Source organism: Dasypus novemcinctus, chromosome 1 (assembly GCF_030445035.2).
Source record: "Dasypus novemcinctus isolate mDasNov1 chromosome 1, mDasNov1.1.hap2, whole genome shotgun sequence".
Classification (NCBI taxonomy): Eukaryota; Metazoa; Chordata; class Mammalia; order Cingulata; family Dasypodidae; genus Dasypus; species Dasypus novemcinctus.
Window position 1 is genome coordinate 209,295,665 of NC_080673.1, and position 27,918 is coordinate 209,323,582.

Below are 27,918 nucleotides of genomic sequence, written 5' to 3' on the forward strand. Positions count from 1 at the left end.
GCCTGATTGCTACTGTGAGGACATTTCGTAGATTTAAGTCATCAGCAAGCTGATTGCATCTACGGCTGATGACATCTACGATCAACTGTGGACATCGCCTTCAGCAATGAGAGACATCTCATCCAATCAGCTGAAGGCCCTGAGAGGAGACCTCATCAGCAGTCAGAAGGGAAAATGTCTGTCTCCACTTTAGCCAGCCCGCTTCTCCTGGGAATTCACTGAAAACCTTTGTTGGAGTTCCCACCTGCTGTCTGCCCTATGGAGTTTGGACTTACCCATCCCTGTAGTCATAAAATACAGTCCCTATTTAAAAGACTCATTATCTCTATATACGCACATTTCTCCAGAGAACTCTGGGTAATACAGATTTGGTACTGGGAGTGGTTCCTGAGAAACAGAATCTTAAGGAGCAGATTCTGTTTCTGATACTCCAGAACAGAATCTTCTGAGTTAGTTCTGGTGTTTTGGGGATTGGTTCTCAATCTGATTAGATTCAAAGTCACTAATGACTATTTCTGTCGATCAGGATGGCACTGATTGTCCATGGCTTGAGTTGGCAAGAAAGATACACAAAATATCACCACAGATATGGCTATTCAAAGCTTATGAGAGGCAAGGCTCTGGGTGCGAATCCTCTGACACCTTGTAGCAGTTTGATATTGTTTATGAATTCTAAAAAGAGATACTGTATTATGTTTATAAACTGATCTTTTCCTCTGGGCATCTTAGATTGTATTGGATTCAGAGGTTTCACTTTTGTTTGATTAAATTATGATTAAGGCTTTGATCGGGCAACATCAATAGGATGTTGAGTCCCCGCCCACCAACGGGGACTCACAGAGAAAACCACACAGCAGAGCACACAGCTGGAGTTTTTGGATGCTGGAACCCTGGGAAATAAACACATGGGAGAAGAACACAGAGGAATAGAGATGGCTCCAAAAACGGCAGAGGCCCCAGGAAGAGAGAGAGCCTGATGGTCTACACCTGACCTTGTGGAGAGACCAGAGCAGCTGAACCAGGGCAGAAATGAGCCCCAGGAGAGAGATAAGATTTACCCCAGCCTACAGCTGATATTGGAAGAGGCTGGGACCACAGAGCCTTAAGAGGAAGAGGGAGGCTGGACCCTTGCAGACATCAGCAGCCATCTTGCTCCAACATGTGGCAACAGACTTTGGTGAGGGAAGTAACTTACACTTTATGGCCTGGCAAATGTAAACTTCTATCCCAAATAAATATCTTCTATAAAAGCCAGCAGATTTCTGGTATTTTGCATCAGCACCCCTTTGGCTGACTAATACACACCTTAACAAAGTTTTGTGGCATTAATTATAATGATGTTGGCTGGTTGTTCCTAAATACACTGGATTCAGTTGTCAGAGAAAAGTGTGAGCACAAGACTTCAAATTCCCAAATTAAGTGTTGCATGAAGGACATTGAAACCCTAGATTCTGCTGAATCCTTGCTAGACAAACCCGTAATAATCTGCCCGGAGGAATCAGCCATCCAACCCCACCTGAAGAGGTGAACCCAGCTGTGCCTGATAAATGTGTAGCCCCTCCCCTGAGCAAACACCCTCACATCTTTGAAGAGATTAATCCTATTTCACCAGATGAAATGGCAAACGCATGCCCTGAGGCAGTTGTCTTGGAAGACACTTCTAATTCTTCTCATGACCCAGCCCTACCACCCTTTTTCTCCTCCCGACCTGTAACTAGACTGAAGTCACAGCCATCTCCAAAAGGTGAGGTACAAGGTGCGACCCAGGTGTACTCCTCACCAAAAGAACTGCATGATGCTTCCAATTTATATAGATAAAAATCAGAGGAATATGTGTGGGAATGGATATTAAAGGTGTGGGATAATGGTAGAAGGAATATAAAGAGGATCCATCTAAATGTATTGATATGGGCCCACTAAGCAGAGATTCTAGATTCAGTTGTAGCTGGAGGGATTAGAAAGGGCTCTAACAATTTGTTTGGGTGGTTCACTGAAGCATGGACTGAAAGGTGACCAACTTTGCCTGAGGTTGAAATACCCTGGTATAATATAGGTGAGGGGCTTCAAAGGCTTAGATTGGAAAATTAGGGTACATTTATCAGGTAAGACCTACCCACCCACCCCAGAATGTCTGGGGGACATACTTTTCACCAGGACTATGAGGAATAAATTTGTGAGACTCACTCCATCTTCCTGAAGAACTCTGTGGTTGCTCTTCTCTGTAGTCCAGATATTATTGTGGGGCCTGCGGTCACTGAACTGGGATCCTTAAACACTATGGGGATGATCAGATCCCAGGTTGGCAGAAACCAAGGGCAGCACTTAACACCAAAGGCAAGGTGGGCATGGCTAGCTACCCCAATGAAAGGCAGACTCAAAGCAGGAATCAGAATAGTCTGAGTCACATAGACCTATGGCATTGGCTAATAGGTCATGGGGTATCTAGAAGTAAAACACATGGGTAGTCTACTAAATTCCTACTTGATCTGTATAAGCAGAAGAGTTCTAGGTCAACTGAACAAAACCCTAACTTGAACTACAGACACAGAGAATCATGGCCCCTTAATTCCCAGCCTTGAGACAGTTTACAGACCTAGAGCCCCTTGAATGAAGGGAAGGCTGGGCCCTCCTGGGAAAGGACCCTGTGATAGTTAGGCTAATGTGTCAACTTGGCCAGGTAATGGTGCCCAGGTGTTTGGTCAAGTAAGCACTGGGCTAATTGTAACATAAGGATATTTCATGGACTTTAATCATCAGTGAGTTGATTGCATAGATGTCTGATTATATCTACAATCAACCAAGGAGATTGCCTTCAGCAATGAGTGAGGTCTCATCCAATCAGCTGAAGGCCTTAAAAGGGGAAATGATTTCAGCATTCAGAGAGAAAACTTACAGCTCTATATCAGACAGCTGGCATCTCCTGGGAACTTACTAAGGACCTATTTCATCAGAGGTCCTAGTTTGCAATGTACTCTGAGGAATTTAGGATTGTGTATCCCTGCACAAATGAGATAATTTTATAAAATATCATACTATTTACAGATATCTCCTGTTGGTTCTGTTTCACTAAAGAACCCTGACTAACACAGCTTTGTACCAGGAATGGTTCTTGAAAAACAGACTCTTAAAAATGGAATTTCTGAAGTTGTCTGCCATGTTTGCAATAGGCTCTCTGATGGGACTCAGGGGCACTAATGGCTCCCTTTCCAATAGTCAAGAGGCCACTGACAGTCAAGAATGTGAGTTGGCAGTGGAAATATGCAAAATATCACCACTGGATATGACTACTTCTGTGCTTATAAGAGGCAAAGATTTGAGTGAGCGTGTTTTCAACACCTTAATAGAGTTTTGTGGAGATAGAAATTACAATGATGATAGTCTTTTCCTAAATATGCTGGATACAGTTACAAAGGAAAGAGATGAGCTAAAGGCTTCAAATTTACAACTTAAATGATGCATGAATGAAGTGAAAATTTCTTTGTGTGCTCTGAAAGAAAATCTTGTTTTGTGCAGCCACAGACTTGAGATCTCTGAAAACCAGACTCAGAGTCTCATTGTATGAGTAGCATAGTTACAATGAAAACTAAAACCTTGCAGGGTGTCTTTGTTCCAAAAGGAGGAGTGCTTCCATCAGGCAACACAACAATGATGCCATTGAACTGGAACTTAAGAATGCCACCTGGCCACTTTGGCCTCCTTGTGCCCCTGAATCAATAGGCAAAGAAGGAAAATACTGTACTGGCTGGAATGATTACTACTGACTATCAAGGGGAAACATAACTGTACCTACATAATGGGTTAAAGAGTTTTCCTGGAATTCAGGAGATCCTCTAGGTCTCCTAGTACTACCATGCCCTGTGATTAAAGTCAATGGAAAATTGCAACAGCCCAATCCAAGCAGGACTTACAATGGCCCAGAACCTTCCAGAATGAAAGTTTTAGTCACCAGCAAAAGAACCAAAGCCAGCTTAGGTGCTTGCTGAGGGTAAAGGTAACATGGAATGGGTAGTGAAAGAAGGTCATAGTAAATATGAAAGTTGACCACATGACCAGTTACAGAAACAAGGACTCCAATGGTCATGAATATTTCTTTCTTGTTTTGTTATGAGTATGATTGTATATGCGTATGTAACAAATATCTTTGTTTTCTTCCTAACTTTTTCTGTTATGACATAAGTTGTATTAGTTCTATGTCATAATATTTAAGGATGTCAAGTTTAAGAGTAAATAATACCCAAGGACTTGCATCCTATTCTATAGGGAATTAGTACATTTCCAGTTGTATACAGGACAGTTGAATATTGTTAGGAGATAATATATACATATAAATGTCTGCTATTGTTTTTATTTAGAAAAAGAAGTATGGTTTAAGGTGATGTGTATGGCTGCCAAGTTGACAAGGAGTGGACTGTGAAGGTCAGGTTAATGTGTGAACGCAGCTGGGTAATGGTGCCCAGTTGTTTGGTCAAGCAAGCACTAGGCTAATTGTAATACAAGGACATTTCATGGACTTTAATCTTCAGTGAGCTGATTGCATCTGTTGCTGATTATATCTACAAACAACTAAAGAGATTGCCTACAACAATGAGAGAAGGCTTATCCAAGCCACTTTAAGAGGAGAAATGATAATTTCGGCAGTTGGAAGGGGCGATTTCCATCTCCTGACAGTCCTCTCTCTCTAGAGAACCCTGACTGACACACCTTCCTAAGCCCCACTCTGGGCCACTGTCCTTGCACCGCTCCCCCCCACCCTTGACCAATCTCTGACTGGTCTCTCACTGGCCTCTCCTTGCACTCCCCTCTGGTGGCCTGAGCTTTTAAATGTGTAAAGAGAGTTGCAAGAGAATGTTTCAGGAACAAGAAGCCAGGCTAGCTCTGAACGGGGGAGGGAGGGGGCTGGAGGACCCAGGGGGAGATGGGGTGCTATTCTGGTGTGGCATGCTGATTGCTGTCAGCCACAATGGGGGGCATGGGCTGGGGGCTGGGGAGGGGACTCTGAGGGAGGGGTTGTCATAAGCAGAAGGAGGCCTGGCCTGGGGACTGGTGGCAAGTGACAGGGAGCTGTCAAATGGGGATAATTCTGAGAGCAGAGAGGACAGTATCATCCATGGGCTACCTTGGGCTGAGAGAGGAGGGATGGGCAGTGCCTGTTTAGGGGCTGGGGGATATGGCGAGTCTGGCCCTGCCCCTCTGCATCAGGTCCAGTGTGTGTTGTTGATGGGGCCATGGCACCCCCAGTCTCCCTGTTGCTCCTGCCTATCCAGCCTCCCTGGACTGCTGGGCCCTAAGCGCCCATGCCCTGCCACGGGCACTGCCCACCCAGCCAGCCCTGCACAGCACCCCGTGCATTGAGCCAGCCCTCCCTGTGGCACCTGCTCTCAGGCCCCACCCAGGCTGAGGCCACGGCCCCTGCTGTGCAGTTAGCCAGACTTTTGGGGACCCGCAGGAACAGAGGGGGCAGCATTGGGCAGTTGTGATGAAAACTGGAATTGCAGCAGGACATGCAGCTCTGGAGATCCCAGCTGCTGGCACAGTCAGGAAATGCAGGCTTGGGTCCAGGGATCAAGAGCACGTGGGACAGAGGCCCTGGGCACGGTGGCTCACGAGACCCATCTGAAACCCGTGGGCTTCCTCCAGGGCCTCTCTCCTTTTCTTGTTGGTGGGGTTGGAGACAGGAGCCTCAGCTGCGTCCGGGGGGTCTGCTGGGTGGGTGACGCCGGCACTGGGTTCTCCAGGTCCCCGAGTCTGAGGCCGCAGAGGCGGCCCCAGAGGAGGCCTCTGCCTCGGCCACTCAAGCTCCTCCAGTAGTTCTCATGGCCGGTGGCTTCGTGGCCTCCCCAAATTCCTCTGGCGCTGAGCGGCGTCCTCCACGCGAGCTGTGTGGCTAGAATCCCCCGCTGCCTGCGCTCCCAGTGAGAGGGACGGCGCTGCTTCCTGGCTCCAGCCCCTGACTCCAGACCCGGGGGCCAGCTGGCGTTCTGCAGGAGCCACTGAGCGACTGAGGAAAGAGGGTCCTGGAGCAAGAACCGTGAGCCCTGCCGCCTCGCCAGCTCTGAACGCGTCTCTGCCCCCCGCCGCCTGCTGCCACGGGCCTCGCGCCTGGAGAAGGAGCAAGAGGCTTTTTTAAAAGGGACACTGGTTCCCTCCCCAGCCAGGCCATGCAGGAGCAGCACATCTCCCCGAGGCTCCTGCTCAGCCCGGGATCAGTCCCTTGAAAAGAAAAGAGGATGCGGCCACTGCCCCCACTGCCCACTCGGCCTCTCCGGCGCTGCGCTCCTTGATCCTCCCCCTCCTGGGCATCCTGCAGAGCCTCCTCTGCCCCAGCTGCCCCCACCCAGGGGCTGACCAGAGGGGAGTCAGCACTGCCTTGGGCACGAACCAGGTGCGTCACATGACCCAGACAAACACTGTGCCTCCTGGCCCTCGCCCTGCAGCCCTGGAGAAGGGCCCCGGCCCCCTGGCTGCCCCTGCTTCCCTGTCTGGGCAGCCTGGGCTCCCTGCTCCTCTGACTCTGCCCTTGCCCCTGGGCCATGCCCCTGCTCGCCCCTTCTCGCGGCCCCAGGCCCTTGTGCGTCTTCCTGGGCGTCTACCCGGCCGCTGTCCAGCCAGCCTCCCTCCAGCACCGGCTCCTCCCAGGTCCAGCCCGTGTCTGGCCGCACCCGGCTGTGTCTGCACTGGTTCTGCCGCTCCCCTGGCCACAGCAGAGCCTCGTGTCAGCGGCCTCCCCTGCACTGTCCACCCTGAACCAGGCCAGGGAAGTGGGCCTCCTGGCTCCCGGTGCCTCGGCCCAGTGCCTGCCCCCAAGTGCCTGCGCTGTCTGAGCCAGCCCTTGTGCCGCCCCTGGGCTGAGAAGAGGCGAAGGGCCACCTCCTGCACGGGGACCCTGAGTTGGCCCTTGGCCGGGTCCCCATGGCCCTCACAGGCTGGGCCGCCCAGCCTGGGACACAGGCGGTGGACACGGGCTGCCACCCCAGGCTGGCTCGGGTGCGTGCCCCACAGCTGTGCTCAGCTTTGCCGGCAGCTGACATCATCATCCCGCACTTCCCCCTCTCCATGGAGCAGATGGACCGGCTCTCACTCGTCCACCTTCTGGCATCCGTCCCCTTCGGGGTGGCCGCGGGCTGGGGCTGGACTCGGTGGGCTCCGGGGAGCAGTGAGGCTCTACCCCTGACCCTCTGCACGTGGGGTGGCACAGGCGGCCGCACAGGCTGCAGTGACATGCAGGATCCGGCACACGGTCGGGCAGCAGCTGGCCCAGGCTGTGGGCCACAGGCACTGGCCTCCCCGCGGCTGGTGTTTCTGTTGGGGGGTCAGCGTGTGGGGAGAAGAGAGGGCTGCAGGGGCTCGTGCTGTGGGGGCTCGTGCTGTGGGGTGGATGGCTCACCCAGGCTCCCACGTTTAAGGGGTAGGCTGGGCTCCACACAGGAGAGCTCAGGGCTTGATCCCCAGGAACAGAAGCAGGGCCTGAGGGGGGGGCAGCCTGGCTGAATGGGGGGGCCAGCAGCCCGAGACCCCTGGGCAGCCGGGTCCCCACACCCACCGAGGGGCTGGCAGGTGAACAAGCTCAGGAGTGTGTGGGGGGCTGGGGAAGGCTGTAAAGGCCAGTGGTGATGGGGTGCCCAGAACAAGGGGCATTCGCCGAGCAGGTGGAGGGGCCCAGAGGTGTGGTGCCACCTGAAGGGGAGCATGAGGCCCCAAGGGTGGGCAGAGCTGAGCGAGGCCCTCCCAGTGGCACCCCAGGCAGTCGGGGGCAGATGGAAACTGGGGAGGCTGGAGTGGGTGTGGCCCGGTCACTGGGGACCCCCAGCCGGGCCTCCCATCCCAGGAGCAGACGCTCTGCAGCAGCTGGCCTTGTTTATGAATTCCAAAGGTGGACATTGGGCTGTTTGTAACCTGGTCTGCTCCTCTGGGCATATTAGATTTTATTGGATTCAGAGGTTTCACTTTTACTTGATTAACGATTAAGGCCTTGATTGGGCCACGTCAGTAGGACGTTGAGACCCTGCCCCAACCCTAACTCACAGAGAAAATGACAGGGCAGAGGAGAAAGTGGGACTTTGGATGCTGGAGCCCCGGGAAGTAAACATACAGGAAAAGAACACAGAGGACTAGAAATGGCTGCATAGACATGGCAGAGGCCCAGGGAAGAGAGAGAGCCTGAGAGTCTACAGCTGACCTTGTGGAGAGAAGAGCAGCTGAGCCCAGAGAGAAACGAGCCCCAGGAGCGATAAGAGCCTTGCCCCAGCCTCCAGCTGATTTTGGAAGAAGCTGGGACTAGAATGGCAACAGACTGTGGTGAGGGAAGTAACTCATGCTCTAGGGCCTTGGGACTATAAGCTTCTACCCTAAATAAATACCCTTCATAAAAGCCAACAGGTTTCTGGTATTTTGCATCAACACCCCTTTGGCTGACTAATACACTCTTGTCCCCAACCCCGCTCCCAGGAGGGGTTGCAGTACAGGGTGCACGGTCCACCCCAATGGTCCCTGCTTGCCCCTGCCCCCTCCTCAGCTGACTGGGCCTTCCCATTTTCACATGGAGACCGGGATGGGTGGCCATGGTTCTGGAAGGGACAGAGCGTCCGGTGTGGCTGTGCTGCAGATCTGCAGGGGCCAGCTCCCTGGAGGCCATGCTCTATTGCGGGCATAGACTGTGTGAGGGGTCCTGGGTGGCCAGGGACAGGCGGGCCGGCCGTGCTCACGAACCCTGCCCTGCAGCCCTCCTGTGCACGTGGCTGAGCTCGGCGGAGAGTCTGCTCTGCATGCTGCCCCTCCTGGGCATTGGGGTCCCCCCATGTTCGCCCACTGCATGGCCGGCTGAACCTCTGCACCCTGGCCCAGACCCTGGGTGTCTTCTGTCTGGCCAGCTGGCCACCCTCTGGTTCCCAAAGCCCTGGCCAGCCGCGGCCAACATGGTTGCCACCACGTGAGTGGGGTGTGGGGGCTTGGGGGGGGGCCTGAGCGCAGGTGAGTGGGGCGTGGGGGCTGGGGGAGCATCAGCTGGAGCACAGGTGAGTGGGGCGTGGAGGCTGGGGGAGCGTCAGCCTGAGTGCAGGTGAGTGGCCGTTGTTGAGACCAGTGGAGGTTTGGAGGGCAAGGAGGGACCGAGGGTCCCTTGGGGCTGAGTTAAGTGTAACCCGCTGGAAAAACGGACTTTGGCCCAGTGGTTAGGGCATCCGTCTACCACATGGGAGGCCCGCGGTTCAAGCCCCGGGCCTCCTTGACCCGTGTGCAGCTGGCCCATGCGCAGTGCTGATGCGCGCAAGGAGTGCCGTGCCACACAGGGGTGTCCCCCCCGTAGGGGAGCCCCACGCGCAAGGAGTGTACCCATAAGGAGAGCTGCCCAGCGTGAAGGAGGGAGCAGCCTGCCGAGGAATGGCGCCGCCCACACTTCCCGTGCTACTGACGACAACAGAAGCGGACAAAGAAACAAGACGCAGCAAAAAGACACAGAAGACAGACAACCGGGGGAGGGGAGGGGAATTAAATAAATAAAAAAAATAAAATCTTTAAAAAAAAAAAAAGTGTAACCCACTTATCCCAGGGACTATCCGCTTGGCTGTGGATGGTGAATCTGGAGCATAGGGAAGCAGGGCTGGCTGAAGCAATCAGAGTGGAGTTGCCTTGAAATAGATTTGAAAGCCCTGGTCCAAATGAAACCCCAGGGTAGGGAGCAGGTGTGGGGTGATCAGGGCAAGGTGCCCCTCACCTTCAGAGGTCTGCCAAGGAGGGCGGCAGCCAGCACGGGAGGCAGGAGGAACCGGAAGTGCTCCTGCTGGGAGCTGTGCCTGTGTGCAGACCTGTGTGTGCTTGCCTGGGCCTCTCTGCGTGCACACCTGCCACGTGCAGTTGTGCTTCTGTGTTCAGACAGCTACGTGATCCCTGCTGGAGTCACCTGCCTGCTGGCTACCGCGTGTGTCTGGGAGAGCATGCTGCCCCCTGCTAGCACTGCCAGCTCCCCCTTGGAGAGATTCCTGGAGGGACTGAAGCTGGTTAGTGTTGACCGACCCCAGGGCTAGCTGTGTCTGTGAGAAAGGAGGAGCTGGAGTGGGGAAAGTGGTTGGGGTGCTGCTGTTGCCAGGTCCTGGGCCAAGAGCCCTTTCCCCACAGCTCTGTAGAACAAGGCCCATATGATCCTGGCATTGTGCCTTGGGTGTGGCAGTGGCCTCTTCTCCAAATTCTCAGCCCTCCTGGAATAGATTCTCTGTGTGACAGGCTACTCCAACATGTGGGCCTTGTTCTCCAGCTCAGGGCCATGGTCCCCATGCTAGGAGATGGGTTTGGGGGCTGGTTTTCCACTCACAGCCTGCCCAAACCCTGAGCTTCCCCTACCTGTGTAGGGATAATGTTGACATCCTTCTTGATGGGGTGAGTGAAACAGATATTGAGTGGAAAGGTATGTCCAATGCCAAATACTATCTGTAGGCAGTGACAGTGGAAGTGGTGGTCATGGCAGCAGGGTGCTGGTGGTGGATATGATGGTGGTGATGATGGTGGTGGTGGAGGTGATAATGATGGTGGTAGTGGTGGTGGTGGTGATGGTGGTGGTGACAATGGTGGAGGTGGTGATGATGGTGATGGTGGTGGTAGTGATGGTGATGATGGTAGAGATGGTGGTGATGGTGGCGGTGGTGGTGATGGAGGTAATGGTGATGGTGGTGGTGGTGATGGTTGTGGTGGTGATGATGGTGGAGGTAGTGATGGTGGTTATGATGGTTTTGGTGGTGGTGGTGGTGGTGGTGATGGTGTGGAGGTGGTGATGGTGATGGTGGAGGTGGTAATGGTGGTGATGATGGAGGTGATGGCGATGGTGGTGGTGGCGGTGATGGAGATGATGGTGGTGATGGTGGTGGTGGTGGTGATGGTGGTGGAGGTGGTGATGGTGGTGGTGGTGGTGGTGGTGGCAGTGATGGAGGTGATGGTGGTGATGGTGTTGGTGGTGATGCTGATGGTGGTGGTGGTGGTGGTGGTAATGGTGGTGATGGTGATGGTGGTGGTGATGATGGTGGTGATGGTAGTGGTGGTGGTGGTGGTGATGGTGGTGGTGATGGAGGTGATGGTGGTGATGGTGGTGGTGGTGGTGGTAATGGTGGTGATGATGGAGGTGATGGCGATGGTGGTGGTGGCGGTGATGGAGATGATGGTGGTGATGGTGGTGATGGTGGTGATGGTGGTGGAGGTGGTGATGGTGGTGGTGGTGGTGGTGGCAGTGATGGAGGTGATGGTGGTGATGGTGTTGGTGGTGATGCTGATGGTGGTGGTGGTGGTGGTGGTAATGGTGGTGATGGAGGTGATGGTGATGGTGGTGGTGATGATGGTGGTGATGGTAGTGGTGGTGGTGGTGGTGATGGTGGTGGTGATGGAGGTGATGGTGGTGATGGTGGTGGTGGTGGTGATGGAGGTGGTGGTGGTGGTGGTGGTGATGGTGGTGGTGGCGGCGGTGGTGGCAGTGGTGGTGGTGATGGTGATGGTGGTGATGGTGGTGGTGATGGTGGAGGTGGCGATGGAGATGATGGTGATGGTGGAGGTGATGGTGGTAATGGTGGTGATGGTGGAGGTGGTGATGGAGGTGATGGTGATGGTGGTGGTGGTGATGGAGGTGGTGGTGATGGCGGTGGTGGTGGCGGTGGTGGCGGTGGTGGTGGTGATGGTGATGGTGGTGATGGTGATGATGGAGGTGATGGTAGTGGTGGTGGTGGTGGTGATGGTGGTGGTGGTGGTGGTGGTGATGGTGATGGAGGTGGTGGTGGTGATGGTGGTGGTGATGGTGGAGGTGGTGATGGAGATGATGGTGATGATGGTGGTGATGGTGGTGGTGATGGAGGTGATGGTGGTGATGGTGATGGTGATGGTGGTGATGGAGGTGATGGTGGTGATGGTGGTGATGGTGGTGGTGGTGATGGTGGTGATGGTGATGATGGTGGTGATGGTAGTGGTGGTGGTGGTGGTGATGGTGGTGATGGTGGTGGTGGTGGTGGTGGTGATGGTGGTGATGGAGGTGATGGTGGTGATGGTGGTGATGGTGGTGGTGGTGGTGGTGGTGATGGTGATGATGGTGGTGATGGTAGTGGTGGTGGTGGTGGTGATGGTGGTGATGGTGGTGGTGGTGGTGGTGGTGATGGTGATGATGGTGGTGATGGTAGTGGTGGTGGTGGTGGTGATGGTGGTGGTGGTGATGGTGGTGATGGTGGTGGTGGTGGTGGTGGTGATGGTGATGGTGATGGAGGTGGTGGTGGTGATGGTGGTGGTGGAGGTGGTGATGGAGATGATGGTGATGATGGTGGTGATGGTGGTGGTGATGGAGGTGATGGTGGTGATGGTGATGGTGATGGTGGTGATGGAGGTGGTGGTGGTGATGGTGGTGGTGATGGTGGAGGTGGTGATGGAGATGATGGTGATGATGGTGGTGATGGTGGTGGTGATGGAGGTGATGGTGGTGATGGTGATGGTGATGGTGGTGATGGAGGTGATGGTGGTGATGGTGGTGGTGGTGATAGTGATGGTGGTAGTGATCATGGTGGTGATGGAGGTGGTGGTGGTGATGGTGGTGGTGATGGTGGAGGTGGTGATGGAGATGATGGTGATGATGGTGGTGATGGTGGTGGTGATGGAGGTGATGGTGGTGATGGTGATGGTGATGGAGGTGATGGTGGTGATGGTGGTGGTGGTGATAGTGATGGTGGTAGTGATCATGGTGGTGATGGAGGTGGTGGTGGTGATGATGGTGGTGATGGTGGTGGTGGTGATAGTGATGGTGGTAGTGATCATGGTGGTGATGGTGGTGGTGGTGGTGGTGCCCTCTGCCCTTGACACCACCATGCAGCAGCAGGTACAGGCATTGGGTGTGGAGTGCAACTGGGTCAGGTCGCAGGCACTGAGTGCCCTTTGGGGTATCTGAAGTGGCTGCCCCTTCCTTACCCGGTGGACCATCTTCTGTTCTGCAATCGTTGTGTCTCTGGGGTGCGGGTGACACAGTGGAGCACCTTGGGGAGACACTGACCCCTCAGCCCACATGCAGTTGTGACCTGTTGGTGCTGGGGGCTTGGGCCTCAGTGGCCCCCTGGGGATGACGTGCTGCCTCCTCCTGGCCCAAGTGACAGTGCCGCCCTCTCCTCCTCGGGACTTGGTGGGCCTCTGCGAGGCCCCGTCATGTTTGGTGTCCTGAGGTCCCTGGCTCTCGGCCTGTATGTGGACAAGACCCCCCCATCATGTTTGGTGTCCTGAGGCCCCTGGCTCTCGGCCTGTATGTGGACAAGACCAGGCACTTCACTGATGCCACCGAGGTTGGCCCCTGCCTGTCCTTGGTGACCTGTGGCCCTTGCCCTGGTGAGAGTCCCTCATGACTGAGCCCTTGGGGGGCAGAAGCAGAGCTGGTTTGGGTGCGGGGCTGGACTGCGGGCTCAGGGGTCTGTGAGACCCAGATGGGGCGGCTGGAACGGGGCATCCCAACGCTCTAGGCCTCCGCTGCCTGGGGAGACCCTGGGGCCCTGTACCCCGTGCCCTGAGCAGCACAGCGGTGGGCCATGGCCCCCAGCCCTCTGTGACCTCACGCTGCCCCCAGGAGTCCCAGCTGCGGGGCCAGGCCCTCTGGCTGGCTGGTTCTTCGGGTTCTTAGGGAGCCCACTGTCATGGAGCTGGCCGTCGAACGCTCCTGTCCCGAGAGTGAGGGGGCCCCTCGGGCGTGGGCTTCGTTCCAGGGTGAGAGGCCATCTCCCAGGTGGCCCTGCCTGCCCATGTCCCCAGGGTGCCCTGTGCATGGCAGCACCCTTGGACCCCCTCCTCACCACCCCCCAGCTGCTCAGCCCAGGCACCCCTTGCAGCCGTGTGACCCTCAGAGGGGGCCTGGCTGCCCTAGGAGACGGGGGGGGCTGAGTGCCCACTGGGTGCAGCCTGTTCCCACTGCAGGGCCCACGCTGACCGATGCCCCCGTTGGAGGAGCAGTGGGCAGTGCCCAGGAGGGGGCAGCTGGAGGGGCGCTCATCATGGCGCTGCTGTTGGGGCTGCAGGGTGCGGCAAGAGCCATCCTTCTCCACCTGCCGGCACGGGGAGGACCCCTGGGCTGGATGGATGAGCCCGCGCCAGAGCCGCAGAGCCCCTTTCCTGGGAAGACGCCATGGCTCCCACACACTGCAGACTGAGCTCCCAGAGAGCAGGGGTGGGGGTGTCGGGCCTGCGCCTGTGGGGGGCAGAGGCCCCCCAGCCCTCCTCTGTCTCCTGGAAGCCTCTTCATAGCCCCGGTCTCTTGCTTGCTCTCTTGCTCCTGAGTGAAGGTGCAGAAGGTGCAGGACACGAGCAGGGAGTGGAGGGAAGGGTGGACTCAGCCTCTGGGAATCAGGGCCCTTGGGAGAAGACCCGAGACCCTGCTGAACCCCCACCTCTGCAGCCCAGGGCAAGCCACTTTAAAACGAGACCAGAGAGAGGCAGGAGCGGGCAGAGAGGCAGGCAGCCTCGGAGCTCTCAGGGCCCCTTGGGGCTGGGAATGGGGATCTGTTTCAGGGTTGCTCTGTGGTCACAGTGGGGTTCAGGGTGGCCCGGGCTTTGCCCACCGCCAGGCCACCTGGGTTCAGCTGGGAGAGGACGGGGACGACTGGCATGTCCCCAGGGTCTGTGCCGTGATGGCCAGCCTCTGCTGCACTCAGCTGTCCTCGTGCTTTTCTTCCGCCCGCCCCCCGGGGCCTGTGGCTGAGGCTGGGGTGCCTCTCTGTCCAGGAGGACACTGCCCAGAGGCTCAGGCTTGATCCACACAGCGGCCTTGCCTTGGGGCTCCCCCCGCAGCACCCCCTACTGCATGTGGACGCCCTGTAGAAGGGTCCTGACCCTGGCTCCCCCTCCTGGGGAGCCCCGAGCGGGAGAGGGTCCAGAGGTGAGGGGTGGGAAGTCCCGCAACTGCCAGGCTGAGCCCCCGGGGTCAGGACGCACCCTGCCTGCAGCAGGCGGCCCCTCAGCCCCAGGGAGGTGTTGGCTGTAGCCAGGTGGTGTCCGCTGTGGGCCGACATACAGGGCAGCTGGTGCCGGGGCGGTCAGTGCAGGGAGCTGGCCCAGGCTCAGGTGGGCTGGGGAGGGGACGGGGCTGGCCTGGCATGTGGGGAGGGGGGCTGGAGGTGGGTGTCCTGGGGCCTCCCACATGGCCAAGCCTGGAGTGGACAGATGTCAGGAGGGCCTTGCTGGACAAGGCACGGACCAGAGCCCCTCTCTCCCTCCGCTGACCATTGAGTGACCTAGTGAGCAGGTGGGACCGGCTGGGTGCAGAGGAGGGCAGACACCATGACGCCCCCAGACGTGCCCTCCCTACGGAGACATGCCCACCCCACCCAGGGTGCCCACCCCCCGGCCACCACGCAGGGCGGCTGTGGCTCATGTTTATTGAACTGGGCACGGGGTTGGGGCAGCCCCGGTGGGGAGGGCGTGGCGCTCCTGCCTGCTCCTCCGGCCTCTGCGTGACGCCTTCCCGCAGTCCTCCCCCTGTGGGTGATCGTGCAGCTCAGTGCGTGCGACCCCAAGGCCAGGGCCGCTGCTGCTGCCGCACCCCTAGCCCTCTGCACTGAGCGAGGACGTCGGGCTCCTCGTCGAGGGGCTTCCCGGAGGCAGCACGTCGCCTCCTTGAACCCCGGGATCTGCGTCTGCTCACAGTTGGAGAAGACGCTGGACGACGTCCTTGGGGTCTGGAGGGCGCCCCTTTTTCTTGGTCTTCTGCTGGCCTGAGAGGAGGACGCAGGGCTGAGCCATCCAGCGGCAGGGCCGTGGGGCCACACGGATGCCACGTTGGGCCCCGGGGGCTTGGCCTGGCGTGGGGAGTGGGGGCGGCAGAGGCCCGAGAAGGCACAGCTGCCAGGCTTCCTCCGGCCCTTGTTCGCTCGGCCAGGGGACCAGCCAGGAGCTGCTGAGCCTTGGGGTCTGACCCGAGGACTTGTCCTGGGGTCTGCATCCTTAGGGTGCTGAGCCGGGCCCTCCCGCCAGGACAGCCACAGAGCACAAACCCGCAGGCTCAGGCTCACCACCGCCGGCCCGCCCCGTGGCCTGCACTCACGGTGCCTGTTGTGCCTTGCGCTGTCATCTGCATCCCTGCGTCTTAAGGCCCTGCTTGCCCCAGGTCGGCTCAGACTTCGGCCACCACTCCTTACAAGGACAGACTCGTGCGACCCGGGGGACCTGACAGCTGCTGCGTGACCCAGGTGTTCCTCCTCCCCCTCCCCCACTGCCCGGCAGCCCCCAGCCTCCCTGGGCACCTCTGGGCCCCTGCACCTCGTGTGCATCTCCAGGCCACCTGCCCCAGTCAAGCCCTTTTCTGATCCGCCCTAGCGGCCAGGCGGGGCACGTGCGGGGTCCTCGCCCCTGCCTGGTGGCAGAGACCACAGCAAGGCCATGACCCGGTCCCTGGGGCCACCCTTCCACCCCCAGCCTGTGGGCTTCTGGCCTGGCAGGCGCTTTGGGCAGGGAGTGGTGGTGGTGCCCACCTAGGCGGGCAGGTGGCCGGCGTTCAGGCTCAGGCCAGCTGGGCGCAGGGCCTGGTGGGCGCATCAGGAGGGAGCCTGGCACAGTGCCTGTCTGTGGGGGCAGGGGCCACTGAAAAGTCAGGGTCCCTGTGTCCTGACCCAGGGGAGGGGGGCGAGCTGAGAGCATCAGGGTGGGCCGCCTGGCATCTGAAGGCCGAGCAGGGGCCAAGGGGGCCCTGCAGGGAGAGAGGAGTGGCAGGTAGAACCCCTTGCCTGGAGAACACGCCTCTGGGGACCCCCCGGCCGTGCCTGGGAGGCGAGGCGGTGCAGGGGGGAGTGTGGGTGGCTGCAGCGGCTGGGGCAAAGGCAGAGGGTCCTGGCCCCAGGGACACACACAGCAGGCCCCGAACCGCTGCCCCCAGGTGCTGCGGTGCTGGGCTCCCAGGCCAGGAGCCTGTCTTCAGGCACTGGCGTCCGTAGACTGCGGTGTGGAGCACGGGCAGTGCGAGGCCAGGCTCCTGCGGCAGGGGGCGGTCAGAGACCTCCTGGGACAGGGGTCGGGCTGGCCCGCCTGGGGGCTGCTGCCTGGGAGGACCCTCAGAGGGGGAAGGCGGGCCCCGGGCACGGCTGCTGAGTGAGAGGCTTGCAGAGCCCCCTCCCCAGGGAGAAGGTCTGAGCTGCCGAGGGCTCCTGGGGCGCAGCCGAGACAGGCACTAAAGATAGCCCAGGCCCAGGAGACTAGGGAGCCACACCCAGCTGCCCGACAGGTGCCGGCCAGGACAGGGGCTGGGGCCGTGCCAGGGGTAGAGGGCGACCCCGAGGGCTCTGGGCCAGGCGGGCCTCCTCCGAGTGTGCTGTGAGCTGTGTGGGGTCCTCCATGCTCCCCCGGCTTCCGTGGGCCCTGCCCCTCCTGCGGCTCCTGCTCCTCCTCCCCCGGCCCCAGCGGCACTTATGTTGATTCTGGAGGCATTCGGTACTGAGGAGTCAGTTTATTTTAAAATCCAGTGAAGGAAATGCACAGTTGACGCCTGGTTTGTCAGCCAAGCTGCTCAAGGGCAGAGCCTGGGAGGGGGCGGGGGCGGGCACAGCAGGCAGCCTCCGCGGGGTTTATCTCGTGACTCTGCGGGGTAAGCCGCTTGGAGCTTCCTCCTGGGCAATGAGCCGGCTGGGGAGGAGCTCTGTCCACCCCTGCAGCCCACATGGCCACCCAGTCTTGGGCCCCACAGCAGAGGAGGGCCAGGGCAGGCTCCAGGGAAGGGACGGCAAAGGGCCACTGCAGAGGCAGCAAAGGGTCAAGCCCTGCCCCCGAGGCCCCAGAGGGCAGATGTCAGAGGTGGGGTGGGCCCTGGACCACCCGGTCAGCGTCACAGAGGGCAGGAAACAAAGCCAGGACTGCAGGGTCCTGCACTGGCCCTGTGGGGTGAGGGTGGCCAGGTCCCCTCCTTGGCAGAGTTGCCAAGCAGGCCCTGGGAGGCTTTCTTCTGCCTTTTATGCACTTCTGCTTCACAGCTGAGTTCTCTCTGGAGACGTGGGGTTTGATGAAGAGTAGGAAAGGATAGTCTCCCCTTGGTCAAGCGAATATCCCACACGAGCGGCTTAGACAGCAGGAATCGATTCGCCCACGGATTTGAGGCTAGGAGTCCAAATCAAGCCCATGTCGATGCGCTCAGGCCGGCTGCCCCCTTTCCTGTCCTGGGCAAGGTGCTGGGCGCCCCTCCCTCCCTTCCCTTCCATTGGTGTCCAGCTCCCGGCTGCTCCCTGCCCTTCTCGCCCTCTGCGCCTTCAGAACAGGATTAAGAGCCGTCCTGACTCGGCTGGGCATGGCTCGTCTAAAGGCCCTGCACCCACAGGGACGGGCTAAGGTGGAGAGCGTGCTTTTCTGGGGTGCACAGCTCCAAACCCCACAGCGGGCGTCCACGTCCCAGCCGAGAAGGGACCTCACCAGGGCTCCTGGTTCTCCAGGCACTTCAGCGGGAGCAGCGAGGGGTTCGAGAGGGGGGGACACAGCCTCAGCACAGGGATGAGGGGAGCCCACGGGCCCCACACCAGGCAGCAAGGAGGACAAGGATGGACGGCTCAGGCCTCTCTACGCCCACTGGAAGTCCCAGGCCCAGATTTACCTTGGGAATGTGTCGGTCCAGGGCCCCCATCCCTAGGGCAGCCCCTTTGCGAGCCTGGCCACGCCTGCCTGGAGACAGGACAGCAAGGGGGGCACCGGAGGAGGGGGCTCAGAGTTCAGGCCTGCCCCGTCCTGAGGGCACATCAGTCTGGGGTCCCAGGAGTGGGCTCTGCCAGGGCCCAGCGCCCTCCACAGGGTGAAAGGGGCAAGCGCTCCAGGGCGGGGACACACTTGCTTGGCAAGAGTCGGGGTGACTGTGCACCCAAGGCAGGGCAGTCACCAGAGTCGGGGAGGCCTATCTGTGGTCCCGAAGACACTGCCCTGGGCCACCCCCTCTCCACTGGGCGCCTGGCACCTGGATTCCCGCCCCAGCCGCCTGGAGCCCACTTCAGGGACTCGGCGGGTCCCAGGTCCTGAGGGCGCTCCTGCCGGGGTGAGCGTTCCTCCCGGCTCGGGGCGGACAGGGTCTGAGGGCCTGGAGGGCTGCCCCGCCGCCCCGGGGAGTCAGCTTCCGGGCAGGTAGGGCGCTTCTCCGGAGGAGGGTGCGGTGTACCTTCTTTCGCAGCAAGCACGATTTACACTTTACAAATATTATGAGGCACGGTGTGTGGCCTCAGTTTGCATTCGACCTGGCCCCGAAAATGTTAGAAGGTCTGCAGTAGAGGATGGGGTCGGGGAGAAGGCACTGCAGCCGGAGGGGTGGATGGGGACGCACTCGGGGCCCACGGCGCGGACGCCGGCCGCATGAGCCGAGACCTGCGCCCCGCTCCCCGGTGCCGGGCCGCACTTCCCAGCGCTCTTCCCGGGAGAGAACGCGCCCTCGCCCCGGCGCAGCCCCTCGCCACGCAGACACCGCGCCGGCCCTTGTGCGCGTGCGCGCTCGGCGCCACAGCCCGCCGTTCTCCCTCCCGCCGCCAGGGGCGCCGTTCCGACCCTCTGGCTGTCGACGGCGCACGCGCGCCCGGGTGCGCCATTGACGCGGTTGCGTCGGGAGCCTCTCGCGGCCTTGCGGCTCCTGCCCGGAGTTGTGCTTCCGGAGCGAAGGTCAGGGGCAAGATGGTACCCCCGGTGCGCGTCTCTCCGCTCATCAAGGTGAACCAGGCTCCGCGTGCGCTCCCGCGTGACCGACCCCACGGAACCCCGACCCCCCGGCTCCTCGGGCCCCGGCCCGGCCCCTCCCGCATCCCCGCCCCGCGCCCCCTGTCGCGCGCCCGCGTCCCCTCTGACCGCTCTTTCCCCGCAGCTCGGCCGCTACTCCGCCCTGTTCCTCGGCGTGGCCTACGGAGCCAAGCGCTACAGTGAGTGACGGGCGGGCGGGCCGCGCCGGGGGCTTCTCCGCGCGGAGGGTGCTCGGCTTTCCCGGCCAGGGCACCCCAGCGTCGCTCCGAGCCCCGGGGAGGTGAGCTGGGGAGGGTGAGGCGGGGCTCGGGGCAGTCACAGCAGGCAGGGAGGGTTGGCTTGGGATAGCTGAGGCTGCCAGGACCCAAAATGCAGACGTTTGAGTCCTGGAAAATATTGGTTCTTGTTGAAAACTGTCGTGCAGGTAGGTGCAGGGCTGGTGAGGTGCGAGGGGCGGCAGAGGTGCGCCGCCCCTTGGCTCGGGCCCTGTTTAGGGATGAAGGCCAGCACTTCCTGTGGAGTGGGGCCGATGCATGTGGTGCCCACAAGAAATAAAGATAACTGCGCGTCGCTACGTTTTACTCTTTACACAGCCTTTCTAATGCAGTTGCTTGTAATTCCCATCCCCTTTCCCCCACACAGGTTATCTAAAACCTCGGGCAGAAGAAGAAAGGAGGAAAGCAGCTGAGGAGAAAAAGAAGCAGGATGAGCTGAAACGGATTGAAAGAGAATTGGCAGAAGGTACTTACAGGTTCCCTCCCTCCCTCCCTTCCAGAGTTTCAGAAAAAAGCAGTGAAGGGGTGCCTCAAGGAAGCCCTTCCGGTGGAGGACAGTGGCTTCGTGTGGAGAGCGCCCAGCTTCCCTCTCTCAGAGGGGCAGGGAGCAGTTGATGGGACTGTTGGGGGGTAGGGGCATGGCAGCAATTTGGCTTTGGCGAGGCTTGGGGGTGAATGGAGATAAGCATGAAATGGCCCTGCCACCCTCTGGGAGGCTGTGGGGTGAGTATACTTCTCCTCTGACTTTGTGGCAGCAGATTCAAATTAGAATGTCCAGGGATGAGGAAAACCAGATGATGCTGGTTGAAGTAGAATATGATCTGGCTCCATTGCAGTTAAATACCGGGTCCTTTAAAAGCTGAAATCTGAAGTGATTGTCTTAAATGTTTGTGAGTGTAGTAACCTGTGGATGTTTTAACATTGCAGCCCAAGATGACAGCATATTAAAATGAGAGATCCGTGTAAGCCTCGTTTTGTCCTGGAGCAGTAATGGTGAATAAAGCCTGTGATGTGCAACACTGACTCTCACTGGTCATCACCAGTTGTCTCTGGTTTCTGGATCAAGCATGTCATTCCTTGCCAGCTTTTGTGGGAGGATGGGTGGGGGCAAGGGTCTCAAAAGAACAACTCAGCATTGGCAGTCACATGCCAAAAATGCAACTCACAGCACCATATGTAGCCTTTCTGCCCCCATCTGTCCTGGGGTATCTGGGTGGGAAGCCCCAGAGGCTGCTCTTTGACACGGCAGGTCTGAGGTGTCTGATCACAGTTTCATCTTCTCTACTCTGAGCTCTGATTGGCTTCCTTCACCCAGTCCAGACCCCTTGTTGGGAGGGGGCAGCTGTGCTGGTGGTAGCAGTGCTGGGGCCTGAGAGGAGGTGCCCTTACCACAGGATGGTGCTCTCTTAGACATCCTCCTTGACCCCAGCAGGTGAGCAGGTCTAGCATTCGACCAAAGACCATGGGCACGGCCTCCTGAGGATCAGGGTCCTGTCCTGATGGCTGTTTGCCCAGGCAGGTTCAGGGAGGCTGGCCCTGCTGTGTCTGATTGCGTGCCCTCCCCAGCAGGCTTTGTGGGCTTTGGGTGGGAAGGGGTATTGCTGCTGGCCGAGGGGTCTGTCCCTGCTGGCCGAGCAGCCCAGGCACCTGGTGGCCTGGTGGTTGGAAGTGGGTTGGTACTTCCCCTTCCCAGCTATGTGCCTTGAGCTCATTTCCTAGGCTTTGAGCTTTGTACCAGTTTCATCTGCAAAGAATGAGAAGCAGTGCGAACCTTGAGGTCTGTAAGGCAAGGTGTGGGAGGGAGGTGGGGTGCCATCTGGCATTGCTGCCCTCGGCTGGCTTAGCACCTCCCTCCTGCCTCAGTTCACCTCTGCTCAAGTCCCGCAGGCCCATCATGTCGGACCTGACCACCTCCCAGGGTTTGCTGGCGCCTGCCTGGGACACTGCACCAGGGTCTGCGCCCACATCCACACCTTTGTGTTTTCTCCCTATGACCCTTCTCCCTACAGTGTCGCATCCTCCCTGCCAGGTGCTCCATTCATTCCCTTGTTTCCCAACTCTCTGGGGTGTGGAGGACAGGTGTGCTTGGTTTGACTGCTGTGCCCCCCCCCCAGCCATGTGGCTTGACAGGTACTTGGTGAACCCCCAGGGTCCTCCAGGCCTGCAGGGCTGGCGCCTCTAGGAGCCTAGGCAGCAGCTGTCAGATGACAACCTGGACCCCTCCTGTGTGGGTAGCTGGGTGGGAGCTCTGGGAGAGGGTCTGAGTGCACCCCTGCCCCCAAAGCAGCCTGTGAATAGCCTTAAGGCAATGGGCCCCAGGGTGCTGCAGAGAGGCACACTCAGTGGGATCCACAGCACCTAATGTTGAGAAGCAAATGCTCTAGAGTCCTTAGTGGGTTAAAAACTCCTCTGTTTCTATCACATGTAAATTCAGCAATGCCCTTGTTCTTTCTGACTCAGCCACTTCTAGGTTTAGAACTATTAAATCACTGGAAGTTCACAGTTGCTATAGCAGGGAAAAATAAAAATATAAAAGAACTTGGCACATGTTACAAGGGGGTCAGCACAGGGAACTCCCCTGACCTGCTGGCACCGCCAGGTTTCAGAGCTACTTTTGGCAGTGAGCTCCTTATAGGTTATTTTCTGCATAATTACCAAGTCTCAATGGGTCAAACAGGTGCTCTACTAGAGTAATAATTACCACCACATAAAACCAAACAAGTTGTTTTCTTTTTGCTTTATTCTAAATTTTGAGGCATGTTTTTCTGTAAAGTGGAGACCATACTCTGCCCATATACACACCTGTATACGTGTGCTTTACTCTGTACACATGTGCATGTGTGTTTATCCCTATACACGTGCATGTGTGGCTTATCTGTATACATGTGTCTGTTTGATTTACTGTCCATATACATATGTGCATGTGTGCTTTATACATATGTGCATGTGTGTTTATCCATGTACACATGCACATGTGCTTGTGAACATTCCCAGGGACAAACCCTTGTTGAAGATCTCCAGGTGGTTACTAAGTATCCAAAAAGGTTGACTGTAATGTATGCTACGTTGTTTAAATTATTTGTAGTTGAATTTCCTTTATAAAAACAAAGTTTAAGAAAAAATTGAAAGACTCAATTATCTTCAGTGGTTTTCTTGGGCATCCTGACTTCTTGTTTCTTGGTCAGAGGCAAAACCTGAGTCCCGGCTGGGCTTGTGGGATGGGAAGCAGTGGGACCGCTGCGGGGTGGAGCTCATAGGATGCAGCAGGTCGAAGACGAGGATGGGGGTGCCGGGCCTCCATTGCAAATCTCCATACCCCCTGCCGAGAAACAGAAAGCAGTGACTGCCCTGCCCCTTCCGCTGCCCGGGCGTGCCCTCTAGTGTGTCCTGCGGGAGTGAGGGCAGCACCTGAGGCAGATTATCCCAGGTGCCCTTGAGTATGGGGTGCTGGCTGCCCACGCCCGAGGCTGCAGATGCACATCCACCGCCCACCCAGGAGCACGGAGCAAGCACAGGCGAACCCCGAGCCACAACGCCATCACCCTCTTGCGTTTGGTGGTATCTGACCTGTTACCATGAAGCTGCCCTCATGTAATTTAGGATGAAAAGCTAAAACACTCGGGACGCAGCAGAGGAAAAGATGTACACACTTTCAGCTTTTTTTTTTGGGGGGGGGGAGCGCTTGCTGTTTGTTTCTGAGGCTAGCGTGGGAGTATAAGGTAGACTTTTGTAAGTTAGGAGAGGTCGGCTACTGGGTGGGACAGAACTGCCAGGGGGTCAGAGATGCTTCAGCTGGGCGCTCCCTCCCCAGTGTAGGTAGATAACACACTGGTGGGCCTCTCCTCAGAGACACAGAAGTTCCTTGGTTATGAGGAAATGTTTCCAGCCCAGGTTTGTTTAGTTGAGTCAGCAGAGCTCTGATGCCCTGGAAGGGGACCCTCCCTGCCGTGCCTCTGCAGTGGGGTCCCTGGACTGTGCCAACACAGAGCTGTCCACATCCTGCTCTGCCTGTTCAGATCTGGGGTGGATTTTCACTCCGTCCTTTCTCCTAGCATGGTAGCCTGCCCTCGGCAGGCTGCAGTCCCCACACCTTTTTTGGCTGCCAGCTTCTCCTCCTTTTTCTTCTCCTCTTCCAAGGCTGTCACTTTTGCTTCATACTCGTCGGCTAGGGCTTTCCACTCCTTCCTGTTGTTCTGCAGTCGGTCGAACATGGGCAAGATCTCCTCATGGAAACGGGAAAACTCCTGGGAGAGAGGTGGAGCAGAGGGGCCCATCCTGACTGCTGGGGCTCCTGAAGGGCTGTGGACCTCCAATAGCCTGGGATGAGCCCCTCCCCATGTCTTGGCCCACACTCATCCCCAAAGGCCTCCTCCTCCCCCATCCCCCACCAGCCAAGAGGAGATTCGGGGAGGAGGGAGAGCTGCTTTCCCAGAAAATCCTCAAAAGGAGAAGGGTTGGTGGGTCTGAGTTCCACTACAGAAAGAGAGACTGTGATAGGGGCTTAGGGGGAGAGGAACACTGGGACAGGGCAGAGAGTGTTAGCTGCGGGAGGAAGTGGGGGTGCTGGGGCCCCACAGCGGAGATGGAAAGACACGGACAGACGAGCAGGTATGACCTGCAGCTCCTCTGATCACACACGTGTATATGCGGACAAGATAGGCAGATGTAATCACTGCAGGCCAGAGCTACCCAGTTGGGATGGCAGCTGCTGCCACCAGGGCATAGTGCAAGTTCCTGGGGCATTGCCCAGGTGCTCAGGGCATGGTCCAGATGCCTAGAGCATCAGCCAGGTGTCCAGAGCATGATCCACATGCTCAGGGCATGGTCCAGGTGCTCAGAGCATCATCCAGGTTCTCAGGGCACAGCCCAGGTTCCCAGGGCATGGTCCAGGTTCCCAGGGCATGGTCCAGGTGCTCAGGACATTGTGCATGTTCCCAGGGCATGGGCCAGTTGCTTAGGGCACAGTCCAACTTCCCAGGACATGGTCCAGGTGTCCAGGACATGGTCCAGGTGCCCAGGTCATGGTCCAGGTGCTCAGGGAATGGTCCAGGTGCTTAGGGCATGGTCCAGCTGCCCAGGGCATGGTCCAGGTGCCCAGGGCATGGTCCAGGTGCCCAGGGCATGGTCCAAGTGCTCAGGACATGGTCCAGGTGCTCAGGGCACGGTCCAGGTACTTAGGGCATGGTCCAGCTGCCCATGGCATGGCCCAGGTGCCCAGGGCATGGTCCAGGTGCCCAGGGCATGGTCCGGGTGCTCAGGGCTGAGTGCTGTGGATGTTTTCTACTGCTACCTACCTTGTAGGAGGCACCTGCCTGGCCCAGTGAGGCTGAGAGCAGGTGCTCTGCAATTTTAAAGTCACTTGTCTCTCTACTAATGAACATGGAGGGAGGGAAAGGAGGGTGCACCATCCCTGCTGTGTGCTTGGCATCTCCTCAGGAATTTGATGAGGAGTTGGGGTGGCCGTGGGAGGGAAGAGCTGTGGTAGGACTGTCCCTCCTGCATCACTTGCTTGTGTGTCCATCCAGGGCCATGAGGCTGTGAAAGTCCATCCTGGCCCTGCCTCTCCAGCACTTATGGTCTGGTGGAGAGGCAGATAAAAGCACCTAGTGTTTCAAGACGGGAGCACAGGCAGCCGTGGCCGAGGTGAGGACTAGGTGTGTCTGTGGGGCACTGTCAGTGAGGACTCCACTTGAAAAAAAAAAATCCTTCCTGGAGTGTGGGCTCTGCAACATAGAAACGTGCTGCTGTGGCCCCAGCGACCAGATGGAGCAGAGCCAGCAGGCTCAGCGAGAGCTCCGAAGGGTTGTGTCAAGGGTTTCTGGGGCAGTGGTCTCCAGAGCGGACGCCTGCCCCTGCCTCACTAACTGGCTGCCCTGGGTGAGTTTCATCCTCCACCAGCTCCTGCCTCATGTGGCCTCATGCAGACCAGATGATATTACTCCAAGACTCAGCAATGCCCAGCCCATGGCAGTACTGTTAGTCGTTAATATTCAACAAATTCATTGAATACCTACTACAGGCTGGGTGAATGCAAGACCCCACACTCTGGTGAGCAGAGTACTTGTGCTCAGGGAGTTTGCAGACAATGAACACCAAGCTTGCAAATGAATTGCAGTCAGTTTTGGGAAAGCAGAGGGAGCAGGCTGTTGGGGAGGGGGTGCAGGGCAGTCGCTGAGGTCAGACGTCAGGGTGGGCAGCAGTTAGCCCAGTGGAGTGAGGTAGGAGCATTCCAGGAAGGGAATGCATGTGGTTGGCAGTAGCAGGAGGTTGGAAGGGATCCCCTTGCAGGTGACCCTAAGGATTTCAGATTTTGTCTTCAGCGCAGCAGGACCCCATGTGCATGTGTGCAGCTCCTTGGAGAGGATGGGGGCCCCAAGCTGAGTGCTCTGGGCCAGGCATTGGAGCTGGGGGTGGGGAAGAGTGGACACTCCCTGGCACTCTCTCCAGTTTGCCCTTCTCCGTGATCCTGGTGAGAAGTGCACACCTACCTCCCTCCTTCTTGATGGCACACCGTCTGGGTCTCCCACCTACTCCACGCCTCGGGTGTGGCCCAGCCCACATCACCTTCCTGTGGCCCTGTGGCAGGCTCCCCCACCTCTCGCCATCACGGAGCACCCCCAGCCACTCACCTTGTACACGAAGGTGCACACGAAGTCGATGAAGCCGACCTGCAGCTTGGGGAGCTCAGCTGCTTTGTTCCTGTCCATCATGGGCTTGAGGGGAAGCAGAGACATGAAGGCACCGAGGGACCAACCCAACGCACCCTGCTCGGCCTGGGGTCCCCTCCCACCGCCCCGGAGCCGCGCCGGGCTTCAGCCAGCCCAATGCCGCTGCCACTCCGGTTAAGTGTTCACCGAGACATGAAATAAGCAGGTCGAGCCTCTGCCTTCCAGATGTGTTTTTAGCTTAAGGGATGAAGATTGAGCCGCTGGCCCTGGAGGATCAAACCCGCTTTCATAGACGTTGGTCCTCAGAACTGTAAAGCCTGTACACGTGCTGCGCCTCAGCGCCATCCTGCGCCCGGTCGGGGACAGGCCTCCAGACCGCTGCCCTCTCAGTGCCCGCCCGTGTTCTCAAAGCTCGCCGTGGCGCTGCGCCAAGGAGGACGTGGCGCAAGTCAGGACAACGGGCCGGAGCGCGGCAGCATTCGCAGAGGAGGGAGCGCCGGGGAAGAGTTGCAGGCCCTGCCGCCCCAGCAGGAGGGACAGGAGCTCCTAGCCCCGCGGCAGCTCAGCGCCTTGCGAGCCCCGCCCGCGGCCGGGGCGCTGTCCGCGGTGCTGACCCGGGGCCGCAGCGAGGTGCCGACCCCAGAGGCACTCGCTGGACTGTTCTTGGCGTCCAGAGTCTGGACCCGCTGAGGTGCCCTCCTCTAAGTGTCCCTTCTAGAGAGCTACCCGCAGTCCCCGGAGCTTTGCAGGGCGAGGAGGGCCACGCAGGATGCCCAGGGAGGTCAGCGTCACACTGCCTCCTTCCCGGCTTTACGCGGAGCCCTTTCCTGCGCAAACCCGTCTCAGCCCGGTGCTCCACAGCTACTCACCACTGACTGCAGGTGGGGGGGAGGGGTAAAGCCGCTTTCCCACCTTCCACAAGTGGGAGCGATCCCACCCTATCCCTGCCCCCAGTGCTGACCGAAAGACTGGCGTCTTCCACCTCACCACGGAGCTGCTGGACTCCAGCCACCTATTTCCTCTGGGGGTGGGAGGGGCTCTGCCCCCTAGAGCCGGCCCCTACCCCATGGGCCAATCTGCCCAGCTTCCTGGGCCTTCCTAGATCCACTGCATGACTCCATACGATTTAAACGGAGCTGCCTTCTTGCCCTGGACCCACAGAGGCTCCTGTTTACCAAGCCAGCAGGCTTGGCTTTACTAGTATTGAAAACTCCTTTTTGCCTCTTTACCCGAGTCCCACATTTCCCATAACTTCCCCCAGATCTCCAGCTGCCTGAATTTGCTCCAGGCCCATGTCATGTGAC

At 58.3% G+C, this 27,918-nt stretch overlaps 1 protein-coding gene and 1 non-coding gene across 2 annotated transcripts in view; one reads left to right on the forward strand and one right to left on the reverse strand.

The window, feature by feature from the left end:
* Window positions 1-19,814: 19,814 nt before the first annotated feature.
* LOC111760598 (uncharacterized) lies at window positions 19,815-20,969 on the forward strand. Its single transcript, XR_011649754.1, has 3 exons — window positions 19,815-19,951; window positions 20,314-20,412; window positions 20,874-20,969. It is a non-coding gene; the product is annotated as an uncharacterized protein (transcript).
* Window positions 20,970-22,671: 1,702 nt separating this feature from the next.
* Window positions 22,672-27,918, reverse strand: part of PDE6B (phosphodiesterase 6B) — a 37,418-nt gene continuing 32,171 nt past the window's right edge. Inside the window, exons 20-22 of the mRNA XM_058301979.2 lie at window positions 26,576-26,659; window positions 24,037-24,190; window positions 22,672-23,265 (exon numbers count right to left, since the gene is read on the reverse strand). Of these exons, the coding sequence (XP_058157962.1) occupies window positions 23,198-23,265; window positions 24,037-24,190; window positions 26,576-26,659 (306 nt within the window). The 3' untranslated portion in view covers window positions 22,672-23,197. The remainder of the gene's footprint in view (window positions 23,266-24,036; window positions 24,191-26,575; window positions 26,660-27,918) is intronic.